This window comes from Camelina sativa, chromosome 2, assembly GCF_030686135.1.
Source record: "Camelina sativa cultivar CO46 ecotype springtype chromosome 2, ASM3068613v1".
NCBI classification, from domain to species: domain Eukaryota; kingdom Viridiplantae; phylum Streptophyta; class Magnoliopsida; order Brassicales; family Brassicaceae; genus Camelina; species Camelina sativa.
Genome location: NC_141881.1, coordinates 18,987,822 through 19,011,259, shown reverse-complemented (window position 1 = coordinate 19,011,259; position 23,438 = coordinate 18,987,822). Strand labels below are relative to the sequence as shown.

General features: G+C 33.3%; 3 protein-coding genes and 1 pseudogene across 4 annotated transcripts; 2 read left to right on the top strand and 2 right to left on the bottom strand.

The window, feature by feature from the left end:
* The first annotated feature begins 7,658 nt into the window (after positions 1–7,658).
* Positions 7,659–9,533, top strand: LOC104725377 (bidirectional sugar transporter SWEET10). The gene is made up of 6 exons (XM_010444043.3): positions 7,659–7,996; positions 8,138–8,174; positions 8,262–8,472; positions 8,565–8,726; positions 8,823–8,942; positions 9,053–9,533. The coding sequence occupies exons 1-6, from the start codon at positions 7,951–7,953 to the stop codon at positions 9,344–9,346; spliced, it is 870 nt and encodes a 289-aa protein (XP_010442345.1). The 5' UTR covers positions 7,659–7,950; the 3' UTR covers positions 9,347–9,533.
* A 263-nt stretch (positions 9,534–9,796) lies between these two features.
* On the bottom strand, positions 9,797–15,476 carry LOC104725361 (protein MICRORCHIDIA 4). 2 transcript variants are annotated; one of them, XM_010444027.3, is made up of 21 exons: positions 15,205–15,476; positions 14,216–14,609; positions 14,026–14,100; positions 13,910–13,944; positions 13,733–13,811; positions 13,543–13,635; positions 13,373–13,457; positions 13,168–13,243; positions 12,662–12,790; positions 12,420–12,518; positions 12,225–12,326; positions 11,853–12,014; positions 11,650–11,745; positions 11,496–11,547; positions 11,303–11,414; positions 11,132–11,205; positions 10,705–11,054; positions 10,538–10,617; positions 10,358–10,442; positions 10,150–10,272; positions 9,797–10,065 (listed from the first exon to the last, which is right to left on the bottom strand). In XM_010444027.3, the coding sequence occupies exons 1-21, from the start codon at positions 15,232–15,234 to the stop codon at positions 10,009–10,011; spliced, it is 2,388 nt and encodes a 795-aa protein (XP_010442329.2). In that variant the 5' UTR covers positions 15,235–15,476; the 3' UTR covers positions 9,797–10,008. The 2 variants fall into 2 exon arrangements, with proteins under 2 accessions (XP_010442329.2, XP_087341852.1); XM_087485726.1 differs by having other exon boundaries at positions 14,216–14,612; positions 15,205–15,425.
* Positions 15,477–16,334: 858 nt separating this feature from the next.
* Positions 16,335–18,238, bottom strand: LOC147948850 (uncharacterized; annotated as a pseudogene).
* A 2,570-nt stretch (positions 18,239–20,808) lies between these two features.
* LOC104725355 (11-beta-hydroxysteroid dehydrogenase-like 6) lies at positions 20,809–23,187 on the top strand. Its single transcript, XM_010444014.3, has 6 exons — positions 20,809–21,310; positions 21,390–21,582; positions 21,906–21,991; positions 22,092–22,223; positions 22,325–22,489; positions 22,807–23,187. Exons 1-6 carry the CDS (start codon positions 21,128–21,130, stop codon positions 23,074–23,076), a joined length of 1,029 nt encoding a protein of 342 aa, XP_010442316.1. The 5' UTR covers positions 20,809–21,127; the 3' UTR covers positions 23,077–23,187.
* Positions 23,188–23,438: the final 251 nt, after the last annotated feature.

The window sequence follows — 23,438 nt, the reverse complement described above, 5'->3', positions numbered from 1 at the left end:
GTTGATTTATTTTCTAAAATCTTACAATTTTTTATTATTTTATAAAGTTAACAATTTTCAAAATAAATTAAAATATATAATTATTTTTCAAAACTTTTTTATTAAATGAAAAAAACTGAAGAATTATTAGTGAATTATACATTTATTTAAAACTAATATTATCTAAAACATTTACTAAACATAAATGGAAAAAATAATTCTAATTAATTTTATTTAAATTTTTATATACTAAATTTTTAAAATTAAATTACTAAATAATACCGAATTTTTAAATTTTTAAATTTTAAATAATTCAAATTAAAAAATTTTAGCAAAATTCTGAATATCTAGTTTACACAATGTTTTTAAAAATAATTTTTTCAAATGAATTAATTTAATTATATTGTATTTATTTTAATTTAATTTGTAATTGAGGATAATATAGTCATTTAGTTGAATACATAAGGTACATTTCAAAGACTAAAAAAATTTAGTATAGATTTCAAATTCTCTATGAAGTTTGAGGTATGTATTCAAATTTTTTCTAGATTTTATGGTCAATTTGGAAGAATAGGAATAAAAAAGTTTTCAGGGAACAGAGACAGAGCCAATGGATATTATGAATCAGGCGGTTAATGACAAATTACTATGGGAAGAGGCTAAGTCCTTCTCTGTGCGATATTTGGATTCTTCGCCAACTTTGGAAGTCAGGGATCCTTTCCCCTGTTGCCAGATTGATGGCTCTTGGAAAAGTTTATACCCTCTTATAGGTCTTGGTTGGTGGTTTTGTAATAGTGAAGATAAGACGCTACTTTTGGGAGCTCAGAGTCATACTCGCAGCCTTTCACCCCTACACTCGGAGTTACAAGCCTTGATTTGGGCTATGGAGTCCCTCCTGGCAGTTGGCGCTGACTATCAAAATTTTGAGACAGATTGCTCAGAGTTAGTCGCGATGGTGCAGTCACCGGAAGATTGGCCTGCCTTCTCGAATCTGTTGGACGATTTCACTTCACTCAGATCATCCTTCTCCTCCTTCACTCTTTCCAGGTTCCCGCATAAGTCAAATGTGAGGACAGATTGTCTAGCTCGTTCTTCGAGATCTTTAATTTCTGATTTTTTTTTTTGTAAATTCTTATCCTCCAGTTTGGGCAACCAATAATTTAATGTTTGGTTAAAAAAAAAAAATCTAAACCCACATAGAGACTTCACACTTAAATACGATCCACTAGCTCATCACAATATAATTACAGTAATGATTATAACATGCAAAAAAAAAAAATGATAATGAGTCATACTAGAGAGTACAGAGAGTAGAAAGTGTTCAGGTAAACTGTTCATTTTCTCGAGTGTAGAAAATCGAACATGAATATGAAAGAGGCATAATTATTTTTCAGGTTAAAAGTTCGTAACTCTGTAATGAACAAACAAAAATATTTGTAAGGACCTAAAAGCAGAATCAAAATTTCAGAATCGTTCTGGTTCCACCTAAGATCTTGTCCTCTTGACTTTGCTACACAAATTTACAAAAAAAAAAAAAAAAACAAAACTAACATTTTTGTTTGGTTTTAGCGTCAAATCATTAATTGAATAAGAGGTTTGATAAGTTAAACCAAATTTCTATAGCCGCCCTAGCAAGTTGAATTGAAAAATGTTTACGATAAATATAAAATATAAACATATTCTATTTCTGTCAAAACATTTAAGGGTTTTCTTCAGTCAAAGAATTTTTTTGCAAAAAGCAAGTAATTTTCACCCCTTCTAGTCGATGGAAGCTTACAATGATTATTTTTTTCTTGTTCTTTTTCCTTAGAAAAGTCGGATATTGTAATGTGTAAATAGGGATAGATTTGAATTAGCATATATAAGACGAAAGAAAACAGTTATCTCCTTACAGTCCAAAATTAAGAAAAGACACGTACTTACGTAAGATCATATGAGGTTTCACATGGGAACCCAAAAGGGGAGGAGCAAATTGTCTACCACTACACAAAAGTCTTTTGTACCCATTTATAATTTCACAACGGTCGTCCTGTCCAGATTCCACGTCCGTTGTTTGCTTATAATTCTTCCAACCTAAACATATTTTTTTCTTGACACAAAATAAAAACGAATCTACATCCTTATATTTTGCACCTATGCACTTTGCTAGCTCAAGTATAAATTATGTATGAAATATAAATTACGACCAGTTATAATTAGATTCTCAACCGGTTAGAACAAAACTATTTTTTTCATATCAAATCCGAATTCAAGTACAATTTTATATATAGAAAAGAATAATGATGGAATGTGTATTCACCATATGTATTAGAGTGGCTGATCAAACTATAAAAAAAAATAAAAATAAACCAACAATCTAAAACTTCCTGGACGTCAGTAGTTCAATCGATGTATCAACTAGCTATCCAAAGGTTTAATGTTTTTATGATCACGAATGCGAATGCTGGCAATGGGGAGTGAACTAAAATACTTATATATATTCTTTTTGGTCGATGATCTGAAGAGACTACGGACTCGGTCTAAAACTTTCTTGATCTGAAGATAACCAATAAATTATCATAAAAAGACTCTGAAAATAAATTGATATTTCTATATATTCTTTTTGGTCGATGATCTGAAGAGACTACGGACTCGGTCTAAAACTTTCTTGATCTGAAGATAACCAATAAATTATCATAAAAAGACTCTGAAAATAAATTGATATGATGTAATCTTCATCGCAAAAAAAGAAAAGAAAAGATAAATCATGTTACGTCGGTGTGTATATATCATACATGTAGATCGTAATGCATGCATCCTAGGAAATAGATTCCACAGTTTCTAGCTAATCGGAACCTTATATTAATATATCATTTACGACAAAGTCAGTTTGGTTTGCAATGTGTCCAACTGAATTAATCACCTGATGAAAAGTACATAAGCTCTTTTTTTCTTTATCCATACAGTAAATGATATTGTTTGAACCTAACTATTAGTCTTGTGATGATTGAAAAAACATTCTACAGAACCATCCTCATTCAAAGAATTTAATATTTACGTAGTGTGCATTATTACGGCCGTATGCATATTTTTTCTCCTCTTTTTTTTAATAGTTAAATTTCTCTCTTTTCCCACTTTTTAAATCAAAAGCGTATGTAGATAATAATAGTCTTTGAATGGTGAAATAATTGAGAAATGGTTCACTAAAACGATGACAAACCATATGTCTCCATTTATGGCCATAGACTCGAGAGACCTAAAGATGAAGTTCGATAGGAAACGATGGATGTTGACTGGTTGAAGACAAAAGGTGACATCGGACAAAACCGACAACAGCAATAGCATCAAATTGCTTGTCTTAAGTAACCACCACATCATTATACAGTGAAATATATGCAGCCTCAAATTAAGCCCTTTTGTTTTTTCACAAAGCCCAGTTGAATGGAAAAACCAACAACGTTAGCCTATTGAATAATACCCTGCAGCTAAAATAGATCACTCATCACTGCAACCTATTATTATTATTATTATTATTATTATTATTATTACCTATGTGACCATGTGATGTCAGAAAATCAAAGTAGCATCGAAAAGAGAGAGGGAATGCTTCGGAACCACATACTAGATTTTGGTCCACTATGTGTTGCATTTTGTTTCTTACATAAGCAAAATTAAACCGGACTCCAAGCGGCTTACATATTATTATAATGAGTATTTGCAGCCAATAACAAATTCTAGGTAAGCATTTGAGAAAATAGCTATAGAAATATAATTATGATTGTTAATCAACTTTTAACCACTTTTGGATGATATATTGCACATTTTATTTCATTATACGGAAATGATGATTTTTACCGGTGGTGCTTAATTAGAACTTTAGACGACATGTGATAAACAAGAATTATATAAATTTATAAAGAAAAAAGTAACACGTTGCATGAATAAATATCATGTTATTGAAAAGAGTTACGTTTTCATTTAAACGAAGATAATTTAGATTTATGGAATTTTCATTTTTTTCTTTCTTATTTTCATTTACTTAATTTGATTTTGCCTTACTACGATTATGTAATTTGTCTCCCTAAATCTTGTTATTGGACTCTCCCTATCAAGAAAACATTCATTAACTACCCTTTCTAACGTGTGAATATAATTAAAAACTTAGTATGACTTGGTTGAAGCTCCTATACTTTATTAATCAAGGCTCAAAAACAATTACGTATCCGAGCACGTAAATGGGAATCCAATGTTAGGTCTTTGTAAAACGAGAATTTTTAACTAATCAATATTAAAAAGTAAACTTTCTGCAAATCCATTTATGAATAAGAAACCACACCAAGAAACGTCATTAAAACTGAAAAGAGCATTCATAGAAAAAAGAGAGTCAAGTATATTCCTTAATATGTCCATCGTGCGTAGATGTCAATGATGATCGAATATTCAAGATTTTTTTTTTTTTTGAAACCACTTTTTAAGAAACAAAGATCTTATGTGAGGGCGGTACCATTACTCTGACGAGCAAAAAAAGAATAGGGGAATCTTTGTGTAGACGTAAAACAGAACATTCTCTTACAATTAGGAAAAAAAAAAAAAACAGTTCGGCTCTAAGACACTGGATCTGTTCTCGTTTGCACTTAGATTGTAAAGATTCTCAGTATCTTTCACTGCCATCAATGTCATACACATCATAAAGGCCACTCTTAATTAAGTGGCAATCGCCAAATTAAAACCATGTTACGTCCAACAATTAATAATATTAAGGTGCTCGTAGTATTAGGGATGAACAGTTTTGATTCCTTTTGTATCCTTTGGCTAATTAACTTTATATGATACCATCAATTGTCGTTCCTAATTATCTTTAAGTTACCCTATATTAGTGGTCTACCACTTGCTACTTAAATCAGTAATTCAAGTTTGGTATATCTAATTAAGAGAATTCATTGTAATCGTATATCTAATGTGTATATCAATCAGTATATATATGTTGTTGCATTAGCATTGAAGTTCATAGTGATTTATCTATACGGAAAGAACATGCAACTATTTACGATATATTCCAAAAAATATTTTGTATTTTGACATTAAAGTTGTCTCACACATTTTTACAAAATATATCTAAGCTATGCATTATATATATATATATATATATATATACTCATTTTGTGAAATAAGAAAATATCCTAAAAGGACACTTGTCATAAAACCGAAGAATATATAAAGATATAAAGCCAAAAGGTATATGACTACCACGCTAAAATGTTGGTTTCTTTTTAGATAATGACTGTCCAACGAGACTCTGTAATATCTTTTTAGTTGAGCACTTGAGCATATATGTATTAGGAAAATTTAAAATAAAAGAATCGTATAATGGTTCAAATAATAATGGTTCGAAAATTTTAGAGCATATATGGAGTAATATGTCAAAACTATTAGCTATGCGAGAAAACAAAGACAATGGGCGTTGCGAATAGATTTTATTCTGAGAGTATCAAACTCATACGTATAGAATTTTACTATAAGTATATATTATTTTCGAGAAAAATGTTAATGCAATTTCACTTTATTCGTTAACTCAATTTATATGTGGACTTATCCAAAAGTCAACCGAAACCAAGAAGAAAAACAAAAGTAATTACAAGAACAATGAACGGAATACTTTAGATAGAAATGAATTACTAAAGCAAATCGACTACACGAGTTTAATAAATTTGTATATGGTTCAACATCTATACACACTATACGAAAAGTAAGGCAGTCTAGACATGATTGAAAAACCAATTAAAGTTTCCCTCAAAATTCTACTCACAAAAAAATTAACTAAATTTATCTTTGTAATCGAGATACGTTCAACTGACCATCAAAATCGACCGAGTTATGCAGTTTTTTCCACGAAAGATTGACTTCATTACATCGCGTTACTCTACCTATTAGAAATTGGATTATGGGTCGATAAATTTGTCGAGAAATGAAATGTTTTAGTATGTCTACATTAGTAGTGTTATATAATAAATAGAAAAGACGATATTCAACTATTTATTAAAAAATGATAATCAATTTTAGGTATTTAATTTTGTCACTTCGATACCATATTATACAAGAGAAATGGTTCAAGTATGTTATTTCTATGTTAATCTTGTAAAGATGTACGTATTTGGTTTTCATACCAAAAAAAAAAACAAAGAACTCAAAAAACTTGTTATTATCTTCTTTAATTCCCCGCTAGCTATATTGTATTCGTTGGCCCGTATGGTTAAGTCTAAGGATCATTTAAATTTCGATTGTAGGTTTTCACTCTTCGCAGCTGGTTTGAAGAAGGTTTACGCACTTCATGTAATTAAAATGGTTGACATAACATACATTACTTTATAATATACCAATTTACTATATAGACAAGAGAACAACAAGAAAAAGAAAATGATTAACATCACAAAAAATTATAAAGCAAATAACTCTATTCTACACACTATGGATCCACACCTACTAGAATTGTATTGATTATTGCAGCTTTCATCATTTGTTTCAAAGAAATTACATAGTTCAATATAATGTTGAGGGGGAAATAGATTTTTTTGTAAATATGTTGGCGGAAAGATTTCAAAAGGGTATTTCTCTAAACGAGTCCTTTCAATTTGGAAACCAAACTATGAGCATGACAATTCGGTTTAGGTAAAAGACCAACTTGCTCTCATTGCACTAGTAAAACCCTAAGCAAAGAGAGTTGTAAACAGTAAACATCTCAACACCTACTATGGTTGGTGACACGTCAGAAAGGCCAAAACTTTGGTCCACTAGAATGTACCAGAATGGTACTTGCAAGATTTTTAAGGTTTTAGTGCTCATAAGTTGCTGAGTTGGATAGATACCCACCCATTTTAGGTTTTAGGGTTTGATTATTTCCCACAGAATTTATGAGATAAGATTTAGGTTAATTTCGCATGCCGACATCAATGTGCGCACAACCATCATTCGTTTCTTTGTTTTTTTTTTTTCATTAGAGATGAATAAAAAAAATGGTGAAATTACCCTACTCATTGAAGATATTATATGTAGAGATATGTAGAGTGAAAATTATGTGACAATTTTTGAAATTGAGAGGATTCTATTCCTCACATGTTTGAGCAATATTTCATGGCAAATTTACAAAAGACTTACTGCTTTATTGGTCAGATGCAATTCATACAATTGCGTTTTTTGGTTAAATTTCATGCACGATTAATGCTAACGGATTATATTAATTTATGAATTATATTATGCTATATTGACCAATATATTCTTCTTGACGAAACGAGTATTTGAGTAAGATCTAAAAGGTCGTCACATAAACGGTTTACATAAAACGAAGAAACTACGTAACCATAAAAGTTTGATGGTTATATGGTGACTTGGTTTGCATCGAGATGACATCTTCGCAGCTATTTTTCTAAGAGTTTTTATTTTTGGAAATTTGTAAAATGAAACAGTTTAAAATACGCTGCAAATATTGTAAAACTGTATTTTTTCGAATAAAGTTTACATTTTATTCGAAAAAAAACAAACTAAGTAACATATTAAGTTGTAGTGTATAGTACGTGAATCATAAAATCAAAAGATGGGTAAGATTAGGCTTAGGTGAAAAAAAAAGGGAACCTTCCGAGGCAATCGGGTATGAAGTATACAACTGTAAAGTATAGATAATGCTCTTTGATTCTTTTTTTCTCCACTATACAACCCCATTGAGTTCAAACTCTTCCTCTCACTCGCAGACACATTTTGCAAGTTGATACACTTTTCTCCTCTTCTCCCTATATAAATCACCACACTTCTCAATCTGGAATTGCATCATAGATTTGAACAGATTCTCAGTATGATCCTGTAGAGTTTACCCGTTCGTTCACTTGCGTTCTCTTTAATAGAGGAAGAGAGAGGGAGAGTTTTCTAACTAGAATTAATATTTTTCTTTTCTTTATATTCTAAAGAAGCATTTCATTACGTTGAGAGAGAGAGAGATAAAAAATGGCAATTTCACAAGCCGTCTTGGCTACTGTCTTTGGCATTCTAGGTATATTTTTTCGTCCTTATTCTTAATGCGTTACTTAGTGACTTAGTGTATATCTTCTCACATTTACGTACACATTCAAAAATGCATGCATTTACATGAGACATCGTGAAATTCTAACATATAACAATAACTATATTGTAGGAAATATCATCTCCTTTTTCGTCTGCCTTGCCCCAATGTAAGTAGTCTATAACTCTTTTGCACATTCGTCGTATAAAAATAACGTTTTAACTCAAGCATTAATACGTGTTGTTTATATATTTAGACCGACGTTCATTCGTATATACAAGAGGAAATCATCTGAAGGGTATCAGTCGGTCCCTTACGTGATTTCCCTGTTCAGTGCGATGCTATGGCTGTACTACGCGATGATCAAGAAAGATGCTATGATGTTGATCACGATCAACTCCTTTGCCTTTGTCGTACAGATCGTCTACATCTCCTTATACTTCTTCTACGCTCCTAAGAAGGAAAAGGTCCTTATTCTATATGAATATAACTTATTGTCTTGAGTTTACACACAAGAATTACTATATCTTTAACGGAACGTCTTCTTCCATTATGGCAGATTCTAACGGTGAAGTTCGTTCTCTTTGTGGACGTTTTCGCGTTCGGCCTAATCTTCTTGTTGACGTACTTTCTGACTCATGGCAATAAACGTGTTCAAGTTCTTGGATACATTTGTATGGTCTTTGCTCTGTCTGTTTTTGTTGCTCCCCTTGGCATCATTGTAAGCCTCGTTTTCTTAGTTACCATTTCAATTTTTTTTTTCTTTTTTCTTATCGACTATAAAAATTATATTAAAAAAATATTAATTGACACACAGAGGAAAGTGATCAAAACGAAGAGTGCCGAGTTCATGCCGTTCGGTCTCTCCTTCTTCCTAACCTTATCAGCTATCATGTGGTTTTTCTACGGGCTTCTCCTTAAAGACAAGAACATTGCCGTAAGTGTCTTCTAGTCTTAATATTTGTATCTAGCTCTTATTTATTATGATCGGCTGTCGCTAAAACCTAATGTGTTTTCTCTAATCTTGATAATATATATATTTTCCAGCTGCCAAATGTTTTGGGTTTCATCTTTGGAGTGCTTCAGATGATACTTTTCGTGATCTACAAGAAACCTGGGACGAAAGTTCTGGAGCCGTCAGTGATCAAGCTTCAGGACATCTCTGAGCATGTCGTCGACGTTGTGAGGCTAAGTTCGATGGTTTGCAACTCACAGATGAGAACTTTGGTGCCACAGGACAGTGCAGACATGGAAGATACCATTGACCGAGACGAGAAGATCAAAGGAGACATTGAGAAGATTAAGGACAACAAAGAAGCATTTCTCATTTCTAAGAATTAATTAGCTCTTTTACTATCAAGAGTCGATGTGTGTGTGTTTGTCTCTCAATTTGCTTGCATGTTAAGTTAGGGTTCAATGTTTAATTTGGGTCTGGTCAACGTCATCGTGTATCTCTCTCCCTCTCTCATCTCGAATGTAAAATATGTCTTATTAATTTTAAATAAATGAATATGTCGTTTGTCTATTATATATGGGTTCCTTTTTAACAAAGAAAAATGATATACTGTAGTTGCTCTAAAAAGAAAACAAAGAAAACTATTATATTTTTTTTGCACAAAAAAAAAGAAAAAAAAACTATTATATTAATTTGGGTAGATATTAATCTTTTTTTATGGGACAAAATGTAAGAGAATTTGTAAAAGTTATATAATGATTCTAATCATATTGACTAAAGCCAACATTGGTGAGTTAGTTGGATTAAGGAGAGGTTGCGTCCGGGTAGGTTGGAAATGCCGAGAACCAAATTCAAATGTTTCAAACATTAAACCAATAACCTCACTTTACAACAATATCCCACTTCTTTCCTAACTCTGGTTTGGTCAGGCTAGAGACCATACACCACAACAAAAAGAGGATTTAAAGCAAACAACCTACTCAGTCAATTATGTAAGATGCCCCTCAGTACTATCATCAATGCAACTCTAACGTCTGGTTACAACGCTCTATCTTCTGCCTCCAGCTTTTCCACCTAACAACTTCTGGATTGTGTTTGACGCCTCCTGCAACCACAAAGTCAAGTCATTTTAATTCTTGAAATCTAAAATACTAATTACAGAAATGTTGTTTGAACGGATGATCAGAACCTCTAGCTTATTTCTGAGATTTTCTTCCTCCATGTCGCGTCTGTCTCTTTCCTCGGAGAAAACATCGATTAAATCCTTTTGCTCTTTCTCCGTCTCTTCTAACTTTTTCTTTACTGCTTCAACCTGTAATGACAGGAGGAATTCATCAGTGAGTGTGTTGTTATAGGTTTGCATGCAGACACAGTAAATGTCAGAAAGTAGAAGTTACCTCAGCTTCAAGTGTTTTGCGAAGCTCTTTCTCACGTCGCAGGTCCTTTTGCAGTAACAGGAAAACTTCTTCTTTTTTATCGACCCTGAGAAACCAAAAAAAAAAGCACAGCTTCCAATGTTAACACACACAAAAAAATCTTATAGACAAATTAACATGGTACGTAAGGTGGTAACAAACCTCTCTCTTAACTCTTTATTCTCTTGCTCCAATTGACTGAGGGTAGGCGAACCAGACTGAGGCTTGGGTAGTTCGGAACTCTGAGAGAAGAAGTAGAAAAGGTTATGTTCTCAAATTCTATATACTGGAGAAAGAGTCCATAGGGAAAATAAAGAATAGGATGGGACCTTCTCAGGAAGGTCAGTGACATTTCTTTCTGGTGAAGAATCAGGATCATAGTCATCATCACTATTGACGACCTCCAAAGCACGAGCTCCTTGAGGCTTTGCGCGTTGGTTAGATTTGGAAGAGGAGTTTCCAAGTTTAGCACCTTTCTCTGATGATTTATACCCGGTGTCTCTAGAATCTTTCACCGATCCTTTTCCTCCTCCATTCACATTTGATCTTGTGTTGAATTTTTCTGAAGCTGCGGTTGAAGTTTTAAAGCTTGGAGTAGCAGTTGAAGTTTTAAAGCTCGAAGCAGCGGTCCTTCTACTGGATGAGACAGATCCTTTACGATCATATTCTGGTGATGATTCTACAAAGTGGGAAACATTTCCAAGAGATTGTTCAGTACAAGTTTAAGTGTCGAAGTATAGTAAAAATATATTGTACCTCTGTCTTCAGTATTCTTAGCAGACTTTTTGCCTTGCCTCGAAGCATATCCAATTTTGTGACATTTAGATTTCCTGCGTAAAAGCAGAACGAAAACATCAACCCGAATAGTCCAATGAACCAGTCAAGCTTAGGAAGCATGATTTAAAAAGCACGAGAAGAGAATCAGACCAATAATCCTTCTGCATCTGAAGTAGCCGTGCCTCAAGTCTAGACAAAACTGTTGTGCGCTCAAACCCTTGCTTATCATGGGCAGGCTCAACGAAATTAGCTTCCAAGACACCTTAGTAGCAGAATGAACTAACATTAGACTTCTCGTCAATAAGGCTTATCAAATATTAGACCTTCCAGTTAAAAACAATACCGATGACTCCACGACCATCACTTCCTGCTGCATTCCATATCCTCCAAAATGGCTGAAAACAAGTGAGAAGATATTAAAGGAAAGTGTAAAGCTGATATTGTTTTCGCCACATTTTAAGGTAGAGTGGGAAAAAGTAGCAAAAAGAAACAGAAACCTTTATTAGGCGATTTTTGTGGTAAACATTGAAGCCTTGAACATCCACATGATGTTTTGCATCCTTCACAAATCCAATGGTCACAACAGCAGACAACTGTGAAAGATTGCGCACACGCAGCCAAAATTTTCGGCATAAGCTGCTTGATATCATTAATTTAAGTACAGGAAGAATTCTAACTATGTTAAATTATGAAAACATACATTTGAGTACTTAGTGCATCCGTCAGCCCCTTCTTTTGGCCGATAAGTAATTTTTTCTGTATGCATCATGTCATTTACTATGTTGTGATACTCAACATCTTTTCCTCGGAGAATGATACGGAACCCATGCGTAATCTTTAGGTAGAGAATAGATGCGTAACTCTGTGAACATGAAAAATGGTAACAAATAAAAGAAACGAAAATGCAGCCAACAATAAGGAGATTCATAATCATTCAAAATCAAGCTTTGATATCTACCCACCACCAGATTCGTCAGATTCAATCATTTAAGAAATATCATAGTGATTTTAGCAGGAGACTGAACCAAACTAACTTCGAAAATTACCACAACTAAGGAAAGAATATTTATACCCTGAGTGAGTGCTTGTATGTCAGGAAGTGTCTGGAGTTAGGGAATCGAGAAGCCATATCAATATTTTTCTCATCCCGATTGACCCCTCGAAGCTGGATATCCTGCAATAAACCACACGTAGATTATATGGACACAGAAACTTCTACATCATTGCAGAACGTAATCTATGTATATCCAGCAATAAAAACACATACATGTGGATCAGTGTCAAAATCAAGTTCTAGCATTCCTTGGTCATCTTCCCAGAGGTTATATATGATTATCCTTGTGCCATGATTCTTCACTAGATTAAACTACAATAATCAGAGCAAAAGATTAGTGGGAAAATTCTCACATATTAGTAAAGAAGTAGTAGCGTTTGGGAACCGACTCCTTTGTTTTTCTTTTGCTTCTCCTTGTAATAAAGGCTCTCATGTAACAAAGGAAAGAGCTTTACCTGACGAAGAAGATCTTCTTCGTTAGCAAACGGCGACCATTGAACCACTGTGTCCACATTTTTATCCCAATCACTAACCGAGGACCTCATTATTGGACACCATTCAGAACCTCTTCTTTCATAGTCAAGCTTTCATTTAAATCATCATCAGAAGAAGATTAGAAGAGATAAACTGACTACAAAAGCCTACCAAACTAAAAAATATATATGTTTTGGTTATGAAGTCATTTTAATCGTATGAGTGATATCCTGAGAACAGGACAATGTTAGCTTTCTCTGCATAATATATTTTGCTCCTGAAAATGAAAGATGAGTAGACGTATTTCTGTTTTACATTTCCTTTAACGTTAAATGAGAACAGTATTTCAAACAAAAGAATGCTGAAATGAACGGTGTATGTAACTTAATTAATGCTCAAAATTGAATCACATGCTAACAATCACCATTCGAAATTATCAAGTGGATTTTTACCCATAGTTCCATACAGTGAAATAAAAGTAGCTTACCATGGGTACAACTATGTCCTCTTTTCCGGTGCTCTTTAGAAATGTATATGATAGAAGGCCAATGCTCTGTGTCGAGCTAAAGAAACATCAGGTAAATAGAACTATGGTCAGATGTATATAACTATAGCCATTGTTGATTTTTTCAATCGATACTATATAAACATGATAGCTGACAGGGGTAATGGTGTGGTAACAGATAACTAACCTCTTCCCATCTTTTCCACTGCAACGTGAGAAAACAATGACATCAGCTCCGAGTCTCATTGTACTAGTCTTGAATCCATTACCATCTATAAAAAGTAAATAAATTTAAGAGTCTTGAACTAAAACATTTGATATATATATATTTATCTTGCAGGAAAAAGAAATGGTTACATTGTCCAATGGTGTCTGCAAGTTTGCTCTTAGCAGAATATCCTAGAGACATGCAGTGCCGCATCTTTTCAGGATTCATCCCACCTCCATCATCTGCATTTCAAACATAAAGGATGATCCATAGATGAGGATCAAGAAAGCGCTGGAATGTCAAAATTTGATACACCAAATACAAAAATCAACTGTATACCCTCAATCAAGACCATCTTGCTTCCATCTTTCCTGTTCTGGATCATGTCTACATTAACATATGTAGCTCCTGTTTGAACCTGATAATCAGAAGATGAGTAACCAACCAATACTACCAAACCAGTAATCCAAATCCGCATCTTTGTAAAATTTCTAAAAAATCAGAAAAACATCACACCTCATCCAAAGCATTGTCCAAAAGCTCAGCGAACGCTGCAAGAGTTAACATTGTTTAACCACCATTCCCATTACATAAAACATTGTGTTCAAATAGATTGCATCAAAGTTGCGTACCTCCAAGGGACCATTTGTGACTTGTTGCATTAGAATGCAGGAACTTAGGATGTACTCTTACATGATCAAAGCCACCTAAAACCACAAGTTTACACAAAATCCATCACTAACATTCCCAATTTATTCTCCTAAGTTCCATTAACAAAAGAATCCGAGAAATATAAACAAAATCACACAAAGCAAATTATACCAGCAGAAATTTCCCAATCACCACCCGATGTTCCTTCATAATCCCCAGCTTTCCAAAATTGTTTACAACTTCCCCAAGGCGAAGGAGAAGGCGCCGCCACAACGTTAAAAGGAGTCGCCGGGAGAGCCAAAACCTGCGCAAACCCTTCCTCATCATCCGGAATCATAACCGCTAGCTTTTTCGCCGACGAGGCTACAGAATCACCTCTCGCTCTCTTCGTCCCAGAAATATCGTTACCGAGTCTTCGGTCTACGGTTTCCCCTAACTCGGATCCTCCTTCGTCGTCGCTACTACTAACTTCGATAACATCTCTGGATTCTCGCCGCGGAACGGTGCTGTTCCCAGCGGCGGGTTTCCAAGTAGCGAGAGTAGTCGTAGTTGGTACAAGATTCTCCTGCTTCACGCGAGTTTCCATTAAAACGAACAAGAACAAGAATCGAAGAAGATGATTTGAATTAGAGAAGAACAAGAATCGATTTTTTTATTTTTGTTTTTGTTCGAAAAGTTGGGAAAGATCTCTCGAGAATAGCAAAAAGGTTAAGAACTTGAAAAGCCAATTCGAATTTACTGATTTGGAAAACGCTGTCGTTTATGTCAGTTTTTCTGAACTTACCTTTTTTTACCAATTTGATAAAACTCATCGAAAAAAAAAACAAAATAAAAGAATGAAGATGTGAAAACAATTTATGAGCAGCTTATAGGATTGTTAAAGAGAGATATAGTTTTGATTGGAATAGAAGTGTTTTTTTCGTAAGACATGAGAAAGAAGAAAAAATTCAAGTAGCTAGCATAGCAGCATACTGCATATATAGAGATCCAAAAGTAAATGATTTCTCTTATCTACCAAATATTTAATCTTGTCAATCCAAATTCAGAAATTTAGTTGTTGATTTTTTTTAATCAAAATAGGAATCTTAACAACATTTTCCATTTGTTATTTTCATACTTTACTAAAAAAAATTAGAAAATTTTCATGGTATAGTATTTACCGTATATCTTGATCTACGAATACGAACCATCGAATCCTATCGAAATCATAAATCTCACTTTGTTGATGAGATTGTTGACTCTTCGGAATCTCTAATTGCAAGATAACTTGCTTTTGTATAGAGAATTTTTATAATTTTCTGAACTGTTCTTTAAAGATTCTGAGTTATCTACAGTTTATATATCGGCTGGCAAAAAAAAAAAAAAATATCGGATAAAAACTGACCATGAAATATATTTTTTATTATCTTTTAAGATTTCAATCTTATCACTTGAGATTTCATTGGATTATGATTTGTTCATTTCATTGTATCTATCCTTAACAAAATCTTCGAAAGTGAACGGTTGAGATTTTTAATGTAAAAATTATTTTAAATTAAGGATTATATAAATTATCGATTTTAAATGGGCTGTGAAATTTTAGAAAATAAAGTCACACTGTGTTGGATTTAAACAACAAGGCCCATCAATAACAAAATAAGGATTGCCCTGTTTGGTAAATCTGTCGCAGCGACAGCTACTAACGACAAAAAAAAGCTCATGTTTTTCCTTCACTATTTCTTTTCCTCTCATTCAGATTTGTCGATGCAACTCTAGATTGAACATTTCAGAATTTCTGGATAAAACAGCGATAGAAAGCCTAGCTTTAATTTGAACAGCAACAGTCACTAGCTTTTAAAAATCAATTTGCCATTTCAGATCTGAAAGCTTTTTGCAGAACGATGAGCGGAAAAAATAATTGCCATTATCCCTTACTAAATTTATAGTTATACCCCTTAAAAATTCTTAACCGCAAAACTTTCATGTTAAAAAGAAAAATCGCAAAACTTAGACCATCTCCAATGGTTGTCTCTATATTTTACTCCAAATATAGAGATCTCTAAAAATAAGGTAGAAATTTACTCCAATGGTTATTCTATTTGTTACTCTATAACAAATATTTTCAGTTTATTATATATTTTTATTTTGTTCTTAATTTCTACTATAACCCTTTAGTTTTAAAATCTACAAATTATGTCTATTTATTTTAAATTTAACAAAAAATCAATAAAATTAAAATATTATTAAAATTAAACTTGAAAAATATAATTTTATTACATCTCATAAATAGAAAACAAATGACTAATACATTTTAGTAAATATCATCATTAGTGTATTTTTCCCAAAAATGAGCCTCTTTATCTTTGATTTGTCTATATCGAGCAAGAAATTCTTGAAATTGAGTATTTTATCATCCGGTATTTCAATCTCGGATGGTGGAGCTTCTCTTCCAACTTCAATTGGTGCATTAAGATCACACTCATCCTCGATTATCATGTTATGTAAAATTATACATATAGTCATTATATCATTAATCACAGTTTTTTCTTCCAAAAACGATATGGTCCTTTCACAATTGCAAAACGTGATTGAAGAACTCCAAATGCATGCTCTACATCTTTCCTACATGCTTCTTGTTGTGTAGCAAAATACTTTTTAGGCCCTCTTGGCTCGTGAATAGTTTGCACTATGGTAGACCACTTCAGATATATACCATCAGTTAAATAATAACTCATATTATATTATTTTTCTTAAATGATATAATGCGTAGGAGGAGCAATACCTTGAGCTAGATTGGAGAATAAATGGAAAGACTCCAATAAATTGATGTCATTATTGGTTCCCGACATTCCAAAATATGTCTGCTATATCCAAAGATCATAATCTGCCACTACTTCAAGAATGATAGTTGGTGATCCACTACGTCCCTAATATTATCGAGACCAAGCGGTATGACAATTTTTCTACTTCCCAGTGCATGCAATCTAAGCTATCCAACATTCCTGAAAAACCTCGTTTTTCACCGATGTAAAGAAGTCTGGCAACATTATTAGTTGTTGGTGATCGTAAGTATTGCTCTGAAAATATATCCATTATGGCTCGACAAAATTTATTCATGCTTTTGATTGTTGTCAATTCGTCTATCTTAACATACTCGTCTGTCACATCCTCTGGTATCCCATATGCTAGCATTCAAAAGACGGTCTTTCCTTTTTGAAGGGATGATAATCCTAATCTACCAGTTGTATCTCTTCTCTGTGTGAAGTAGTTGTCATGATCTTCAACTACATTAATAATACGGAGGAATATGGAACGGACATATGATACCTTATATGAAACATAACATCATTATAGATTGGATTCTCTGAAAAGTAATCATTGATCAGTCTATAATATGCATTTTCTCGATATTGGTGTATGAAAGAGCGTCCTTGAACTGAGCCACCATGGATTACATTGCTGCTTTGTCTGTTGAGAAGGTATTGGATGATCTAGTTATTATTAGCGATAGCAAGAAGTATAGTTTGGTCTTCTTGGTTGAGATTATTGATAATTTCTATTTTTTTTTTTTTTTTGACAATCTATTTCCATATTTTGAAAAGATGATGAAATATGAAAATCTGGTAGAATATTAAAATTAAATTTATTTTAAGTGATAACAAAAACTAAGGTGAAGATAGTGTTATTAGTAAGAATATTTTATGACCATTGTAGAGTTATAATGGTATTTATAGAAATATAAAGTATATTGGATAGTCACATTTTGTTATTGTATTGTTATATTTTTCATAATTGAATGAAAAACGTGAAAATATTGCTATCTTTTTGTCATTGTACCATTATTCATTCTCATAATGAATTAAAATTTGTTAGAATCTTGGAACCATGCATATTGTCAAATCTTGACATAGTGTAATACAAAATGTGTAAATATTGGCACCACTTTGTCATCATAATGTCAAATCTTGTCATGGCTAGCGTGAGAATCTTATAATAGCTTTGTATTTGAATTGTTGATTCATCAGAAAATGATTTAAAAATGTGAGAATTTTGAAAAACATCTATTTATACCATCTTTGATTTTTATTTCCAATCAACCATTCCACAAAATTATAACATCTTCACCTTCTCTTATTTTCTTAAAAGAAGATAAATATTTATGTCATGTCTACCTAGAAATTTCTCAAGCTCCAATTACAGGTCATTATCAACCATCCGATCATTTCTGGGATCGTGTGGCGGAAGCTTTCGATAATGGAAAAATGGAAACCTAGAGTGAACGTTCAAAAATCTCTCCAATGTTGGTTTCAAAATATCGAGAGAGCAGCAAGAAAACTGCATGCATGCATCAAACAATATAAAAATAGACGTCAAAGTGGTGCTTCAAGTGATGATATTTAAATCTGGTTAGAAATTTGATCATGTATGGAACATTCTTAAGGACTTTGAAAAAATTAAAGATGGTGTCACCCTGTAACATTCTGAACCCAATTTTGGGTGGGTGTCGATCGACACCATGGAGGGTGTCGGTCAACACCACTAAATTGGTGGTTGTTCGGTTTGTTTCAAAATTGATCGGTTTGGCTTGGTTTGGGTTGGAAACCCTAGGTCTCCTTGAAAAAGTCAAGAGCAGCCTCTCTTTGTTGGGGGGGGGGGGGGGGGGGGGAGGGCTTCGTCGCTTCTGGGAGAGAAGGAGAAAGGTGGTGAGTTTGATGCTGAGAGCAAAGAGAGCCTTGAGGAGGGTTAAGAGAAGGAGAAGGGAGATCTATCATCTATATGTGTGTGGGGAAGGATGTGATTAATGGGTGTATATTTCTGTGTGTTTTAATAGTGTGTGTTTGTTTTTTTCTTCTTTCATAATGTGTGTTTGGCTCTTTCTCCAACAATATAATATGTCACTTTCGACTTTTATCAAATAATCTAATATATTTTGGTTTTTTCTTCTTTAATAATGTATGTTTGGCTTTTTCTCCAACAATATGATCCGTGACTTTCAGATTTTTCAGAGAATCTAATACATATCTCTTGATTAAGTAAATCTAAATTTTGTTAGGAATCCGATGATTTCAACCACTCAATTCTTATAAATGAAACCTCACTGTACCAATAACAAAAATCTCATCTTACAAAAAAAATAGAAAAATGGATCCATCTAAATTTTTGTTTGATATCGAAATTTTTTTAAAAAAAAGTCAGAAATTGAAAAAAGGATATATTGTGAACCAGTTTAAAGAGGGTCGAAACAAAATAGAGGAAGACTATCATGTTCATAGCAAGAGAAAATACTCCAAGATAGATCATGTAGCCGCGAACCAAAGAATTGATTAACGACTACTTCACCGAACGAGAGGACCTATTAAGAAGTGACAACTACTTCACATAACGAGTTGATGCATGCAGCCAATAACGAAGGTATATCTTCATTAAGAAAATGTATTACGGCCATGTGAATGTTAGCATATCGTGTAGCGGCTGCCGAAATCGAGGAATACATCAAAATATTGAGGTACTACAACATTTGAGTGCATACGAAGATTCTGTAAAAGAATCATACAATTGTATGAGAAAGTCTATCTCAAAGCTCTAACTCAAGATGACCTACAAAGATTATATGTTAGCGAGAAGTGAGGTTTTGCATGGAAGATTAGGAGTATTGATTGCATGCACTGGGAATGGAAAAATTGTCCTACGACGTGAGAAAGTCAATTTACCCAGGGAGATAAGAGAACTACCACTGTTATTCTTGAATCAGTTTCATCTCATGATCTCTAGATATGGCATTCCTTTTTTGGGTTCCCCGACACATTGAATGATATAAATATTTTAGATCGTTTACTACTGTTCGATGATGTTGAACAAGAAAAATATTTCAAGAGTGAACTTCTTTGTGAACAAATGTTTCTATAATATCGCATACTATCTAGCTGATGGTATTTATCCTTCTTATCAAACTTTTGTCAAATCAATTCGATTTGCTCAAAGTGAACCAGACAAGTTATTTGCACAACATCAAGAAAGATGTCGGAAAAACATCGAACATGCATTTGTAGTGTTACAAGCTCAATTTAAAATTATTTGAGACGTTTGCATGTGGGACATAACTAATTTGGCTATCATCATGTGGTCATGTATCATATTACGTAATATGATTGAGGAGGATGAACGAAATATATATGTTCAACCTTGGACTGATTATGATCAATATAAGGCAAGTGGTTTTCGTAAACCACAACCATTCTTAATCGAGGTATTACCTCCATTGGAAAATCATGTGCGTGCAAGATCCAAATTATGTGGTTCAAATGTACATCACGAATTGAAAGCAGATCTAGTCAAATACATATGCGTAAAATTCAGAATGTTCCGTGATTGAAAATATGTTTATTTCTCTATATGTGATTTAAAAGTTTTATTGTTTGTCAGTTGAGTATATTGTTCTAATTATGTTATGTGTTTTATTAGTTGTTTTGTGCATTTTTTATCGTATTGCTTTTGAAAGATTTGTAACTTTGTTTGTTTTAATAATTATTATTTTAATTTTTAAAAATTAATTACATAAATAAATTAAAACATAAAATAAAATATTAACAATAATTTATGTAATTTAATTTTCCTAATTATAATATAAAATTATTTAATAATTCTGCGTTTGGGGAGAATCAATCTTTGGCCTAGATCAACATCTTCTATGGTTAGAACTAATAGCCTACTGCCTCATGATTAAGGTATTGAATTTTATCAAACAAAATTATTATAAAGGTTAAAATTCAAATAATATGTTGAATAATGAAAGTAGAAGTAAGAAAAAATGATGTAAAGTGTTGAAAAGAGAATGGATGGATTTTTAATTTTTGAACCATTAATTGTACAATATAGTCTTAAGCCCAATCCACCTCCCTACTTTTGCTTACACACGTCATTCAATGCTCTTTCGCAATTCTCTTGTACCATATGTAATTGAGGTTGTGTAGATTATGTCCAAAACACGTGTTGGTATATCAGCTTGTAGGATTGCCACATTGCCATGAGAGCTTCCAGCAGAATAAAGAAGAGAAAAAAAGAGGTAGAACAGTAAAGACCATAGTGAAGCAAAGTCCTCCATGCATGGATCCAATTAACAAGATCATCAACTTCTTGTTTCCTCTTTTAACCTTGTATGCACTTCTCGTCTTCTACCCAACTTACCAAAGGCTCAAATCCGTTGTCTCCATCTGCCGGAATCTGTTCCCGGAAAATGTCGCCGGAAAAGTTGTTGTCATCACCGGAGCAGCTTCTGGCATCGGCGAGGTAAGTCAACAAACAAACAAACAAATCCATGGTTAGGGTTAAGTATATATGGGTCATGGGTGTGATAGTGTGTGTATAGGCTCTAGCGTATGAGTATGGGAAGAGAGGAGCGTATTTAGCACTAGTTGACATAAGAGGAGATCCTCTCTTCCATGTCGCGGCTCTAGCTGAGCTCTATGGCTCCCCTGAAGTTATGCCCTTAGTCGCGGATGTTTCCAAACTAGAAGATTGTGAGCGTTTTATCCGAGCCACGGTTCTTCATTTTGGCCGATGTAAGTCAAGAAGTACTAAATAGTTTGTTTGCATTTACAATTTATTATGACATAATCTTTTTTTTTTTCGTTTTTGCAATTATTAAAACTGTAACCTAGCTAGGCTCTCTGGTATCTTTTTACATAAGTAACATAATTAATTTGCATTGACACTTTGCACTTTACATAGAAAACACATGAAAAGTGATATATATTTGAAACTATAATTATATTATTCATATGAATCAATGCAACATAAGTAGATTGGACAATCCAAAAAAGTACTGGAGGAGAATATAGTAAACTAAAATAATAATTTTCTTTTGAATGGTTAAATTGAGCAGTGGATCATCTAGTGACGAATGCTGGAGTTGCTCCACTCTATTTGTTTGAAGACATCGATGATCTCTCTAAGGCTTCGCCGGCTATGGTCAATTGACTCGGACCAAAGATCTTTCTAAGAAAATATGTTTTCTACTAACCCTTTGTAGTTTGTAACCATTTTTGATTTTTTTTCCTTTGTTGCATAGGACATAAACTTCTGGGGATCTGTGTATTGTACATTCTATGCGTCTCCATACCTAAAGAAGTCCAGAGGAAGGATTGTCGCGATTGCTTCTGGATGTGGTTACATTGCGTCACCTAGATTGAGCTTTTATTGTGTAACATTTTTGTATCCATTTGCCTCTTATAATTTACTTAACCGCGTTATATATCTCAAAGATTAATTTGATATACCTTAATTTTCTGTCAATGAATTCAGGCAAGTAAAGCCGCTCTGATCGCCTTTTACGAAACACTAAGAACAGAGTTTGGATCAGAGATAGGTATTACAATAGTAGCACCAGGGGTCGTTGACTCGGAATTGAGCCGAGGCAAGTTCATGACAAAGGATGGCAACCTCGTTGTGGATAAAGAGCTAAGAGATGTAAGCATTCCTGGTTAAATTTCTAATTTTCTTATATGATTAAAAAGTATGGGAGTATGGGCTTAATTAATAGTAATTATTTGTGGTTATATAAAATCAAAATGAATAGAAGTTATAGTTAAGAGTCATGAACTTAAATATAGAATTATTGTCAACGTCAACTGTAATCTTTTGATGGAATCCAGCTATTCACTAAGCTTTGTTTGATTTAGGATCCAATTCATTTCCATTTACGGTCAAATATAATTCACCAGTTACAGTTACCTTAAACTACTAGCTGCTATGTAAAGTTGATAGAATGAATATATATGAATTAGGTGCAAGTAAGCGTATTGCCAGTGGAATCAGCAGAGAGGTGTGCGAAGGCGATAATGAAGAGTGTGTGTAGAGGAGATAGGTACTTGTTGGAACCCAGCTGGATCGGTTGTGTAATATTGTGGAAGGTGTTTTGTTCAGAAGTAACAGAGTCCATAGCCCGTTGGCTGCTGATGGCCGGACCAACATTGCCAGTGACGGAAGCTCCTACCAAGAAGATCCTTGATGTAGCCAATGCCTTTAGATCCTTCTTCTCTTTACCGCATTACTAATTAGTTATATCGATATTTTAGTCCTTTTCTTGTGTTGTTTTCATTTAAACCAAAACAAGATGACTACGGACTCTCGATAGATTGGCCAAATTGAAAATGACTCATATGACATATCCTGTTTTAATTAGTTACACTTAATATTGTTTGTGATTGGTCACTGATTAATTGACAAATGATACTGTTTCGTCGTATAAATTAACTCTTCAAACGACCGTATGTTGGATGCAAACTAATTTATGCAAAATGAAAACACGGTAAAATAATTTAACTCGAGCTCTTTCTTTGAAGAGTTTCTAACATTCAATGTAGTCTACATTGAATGTAGTCTACATAAAACCGTAAAATTGTGTTTTCTCTCCAAA

Coding starts and splice junctions, on each gene's coding strand:
- LOC104725377 (XM_010444043.3), top strand. CDS start 7,951: ATGGCAATTTCACAAGCCGTCTTGGCTACTGTCTTTGGCATTCTAG. Junction 7,997..8,137: donor TACTGTCTTTGGCATTCTAG/GTATATTTTTTC, acceptor ACTATATTGTAG/GAAATATCATCTCCTTTTTC. Junction 8,727..8,822: donor TTGCTCCCCTTGGCATCATT/GTAAGCCTCGTT, acceptor ATTGACACACAG/AGGAAAGTGATCAAAACGAA.
- LOC104725361 (XM_087485726.1), bottom strand. CDS start 15,234: ATGGTTCGTATTCGTAGATCAAGATATACG. Junction 12,327..12,419: donor ATTTTGACACTGATCCACAT/GTATGTGTTTTT, acceptor GGTTTATTGCAG/GATATCCAGCTTCGAGGGGT. Junction 10,066..10,149: donor ATCTCAGAAATAAGCTAGAG/GTTCTGATCATC, acceptor TTGTGGTTGCAG/GAGGCGTCAAACACAATCCA.
- LOC104725355 (XM_010444014.3), top strand. CDS start 21,128: ATGGATCCAATTAACAAGATCATCAACTTCTTGTTTCCTCTTTTAACC. Junction 21,992..22,091: donor CTAAGGCTTCGCCGGCTATG/GTCAATTGACTC, acceptor TTTGTTGCATAG/GACATAAACTTCTGGGGATC. Junction 22,224..22,324: donor CTAGATTGAGCTTTTATTGT/GTAACATTTTTG, acceptor CAATGAATTCAG/GCAAGTAAAGCCGCTCTGAT.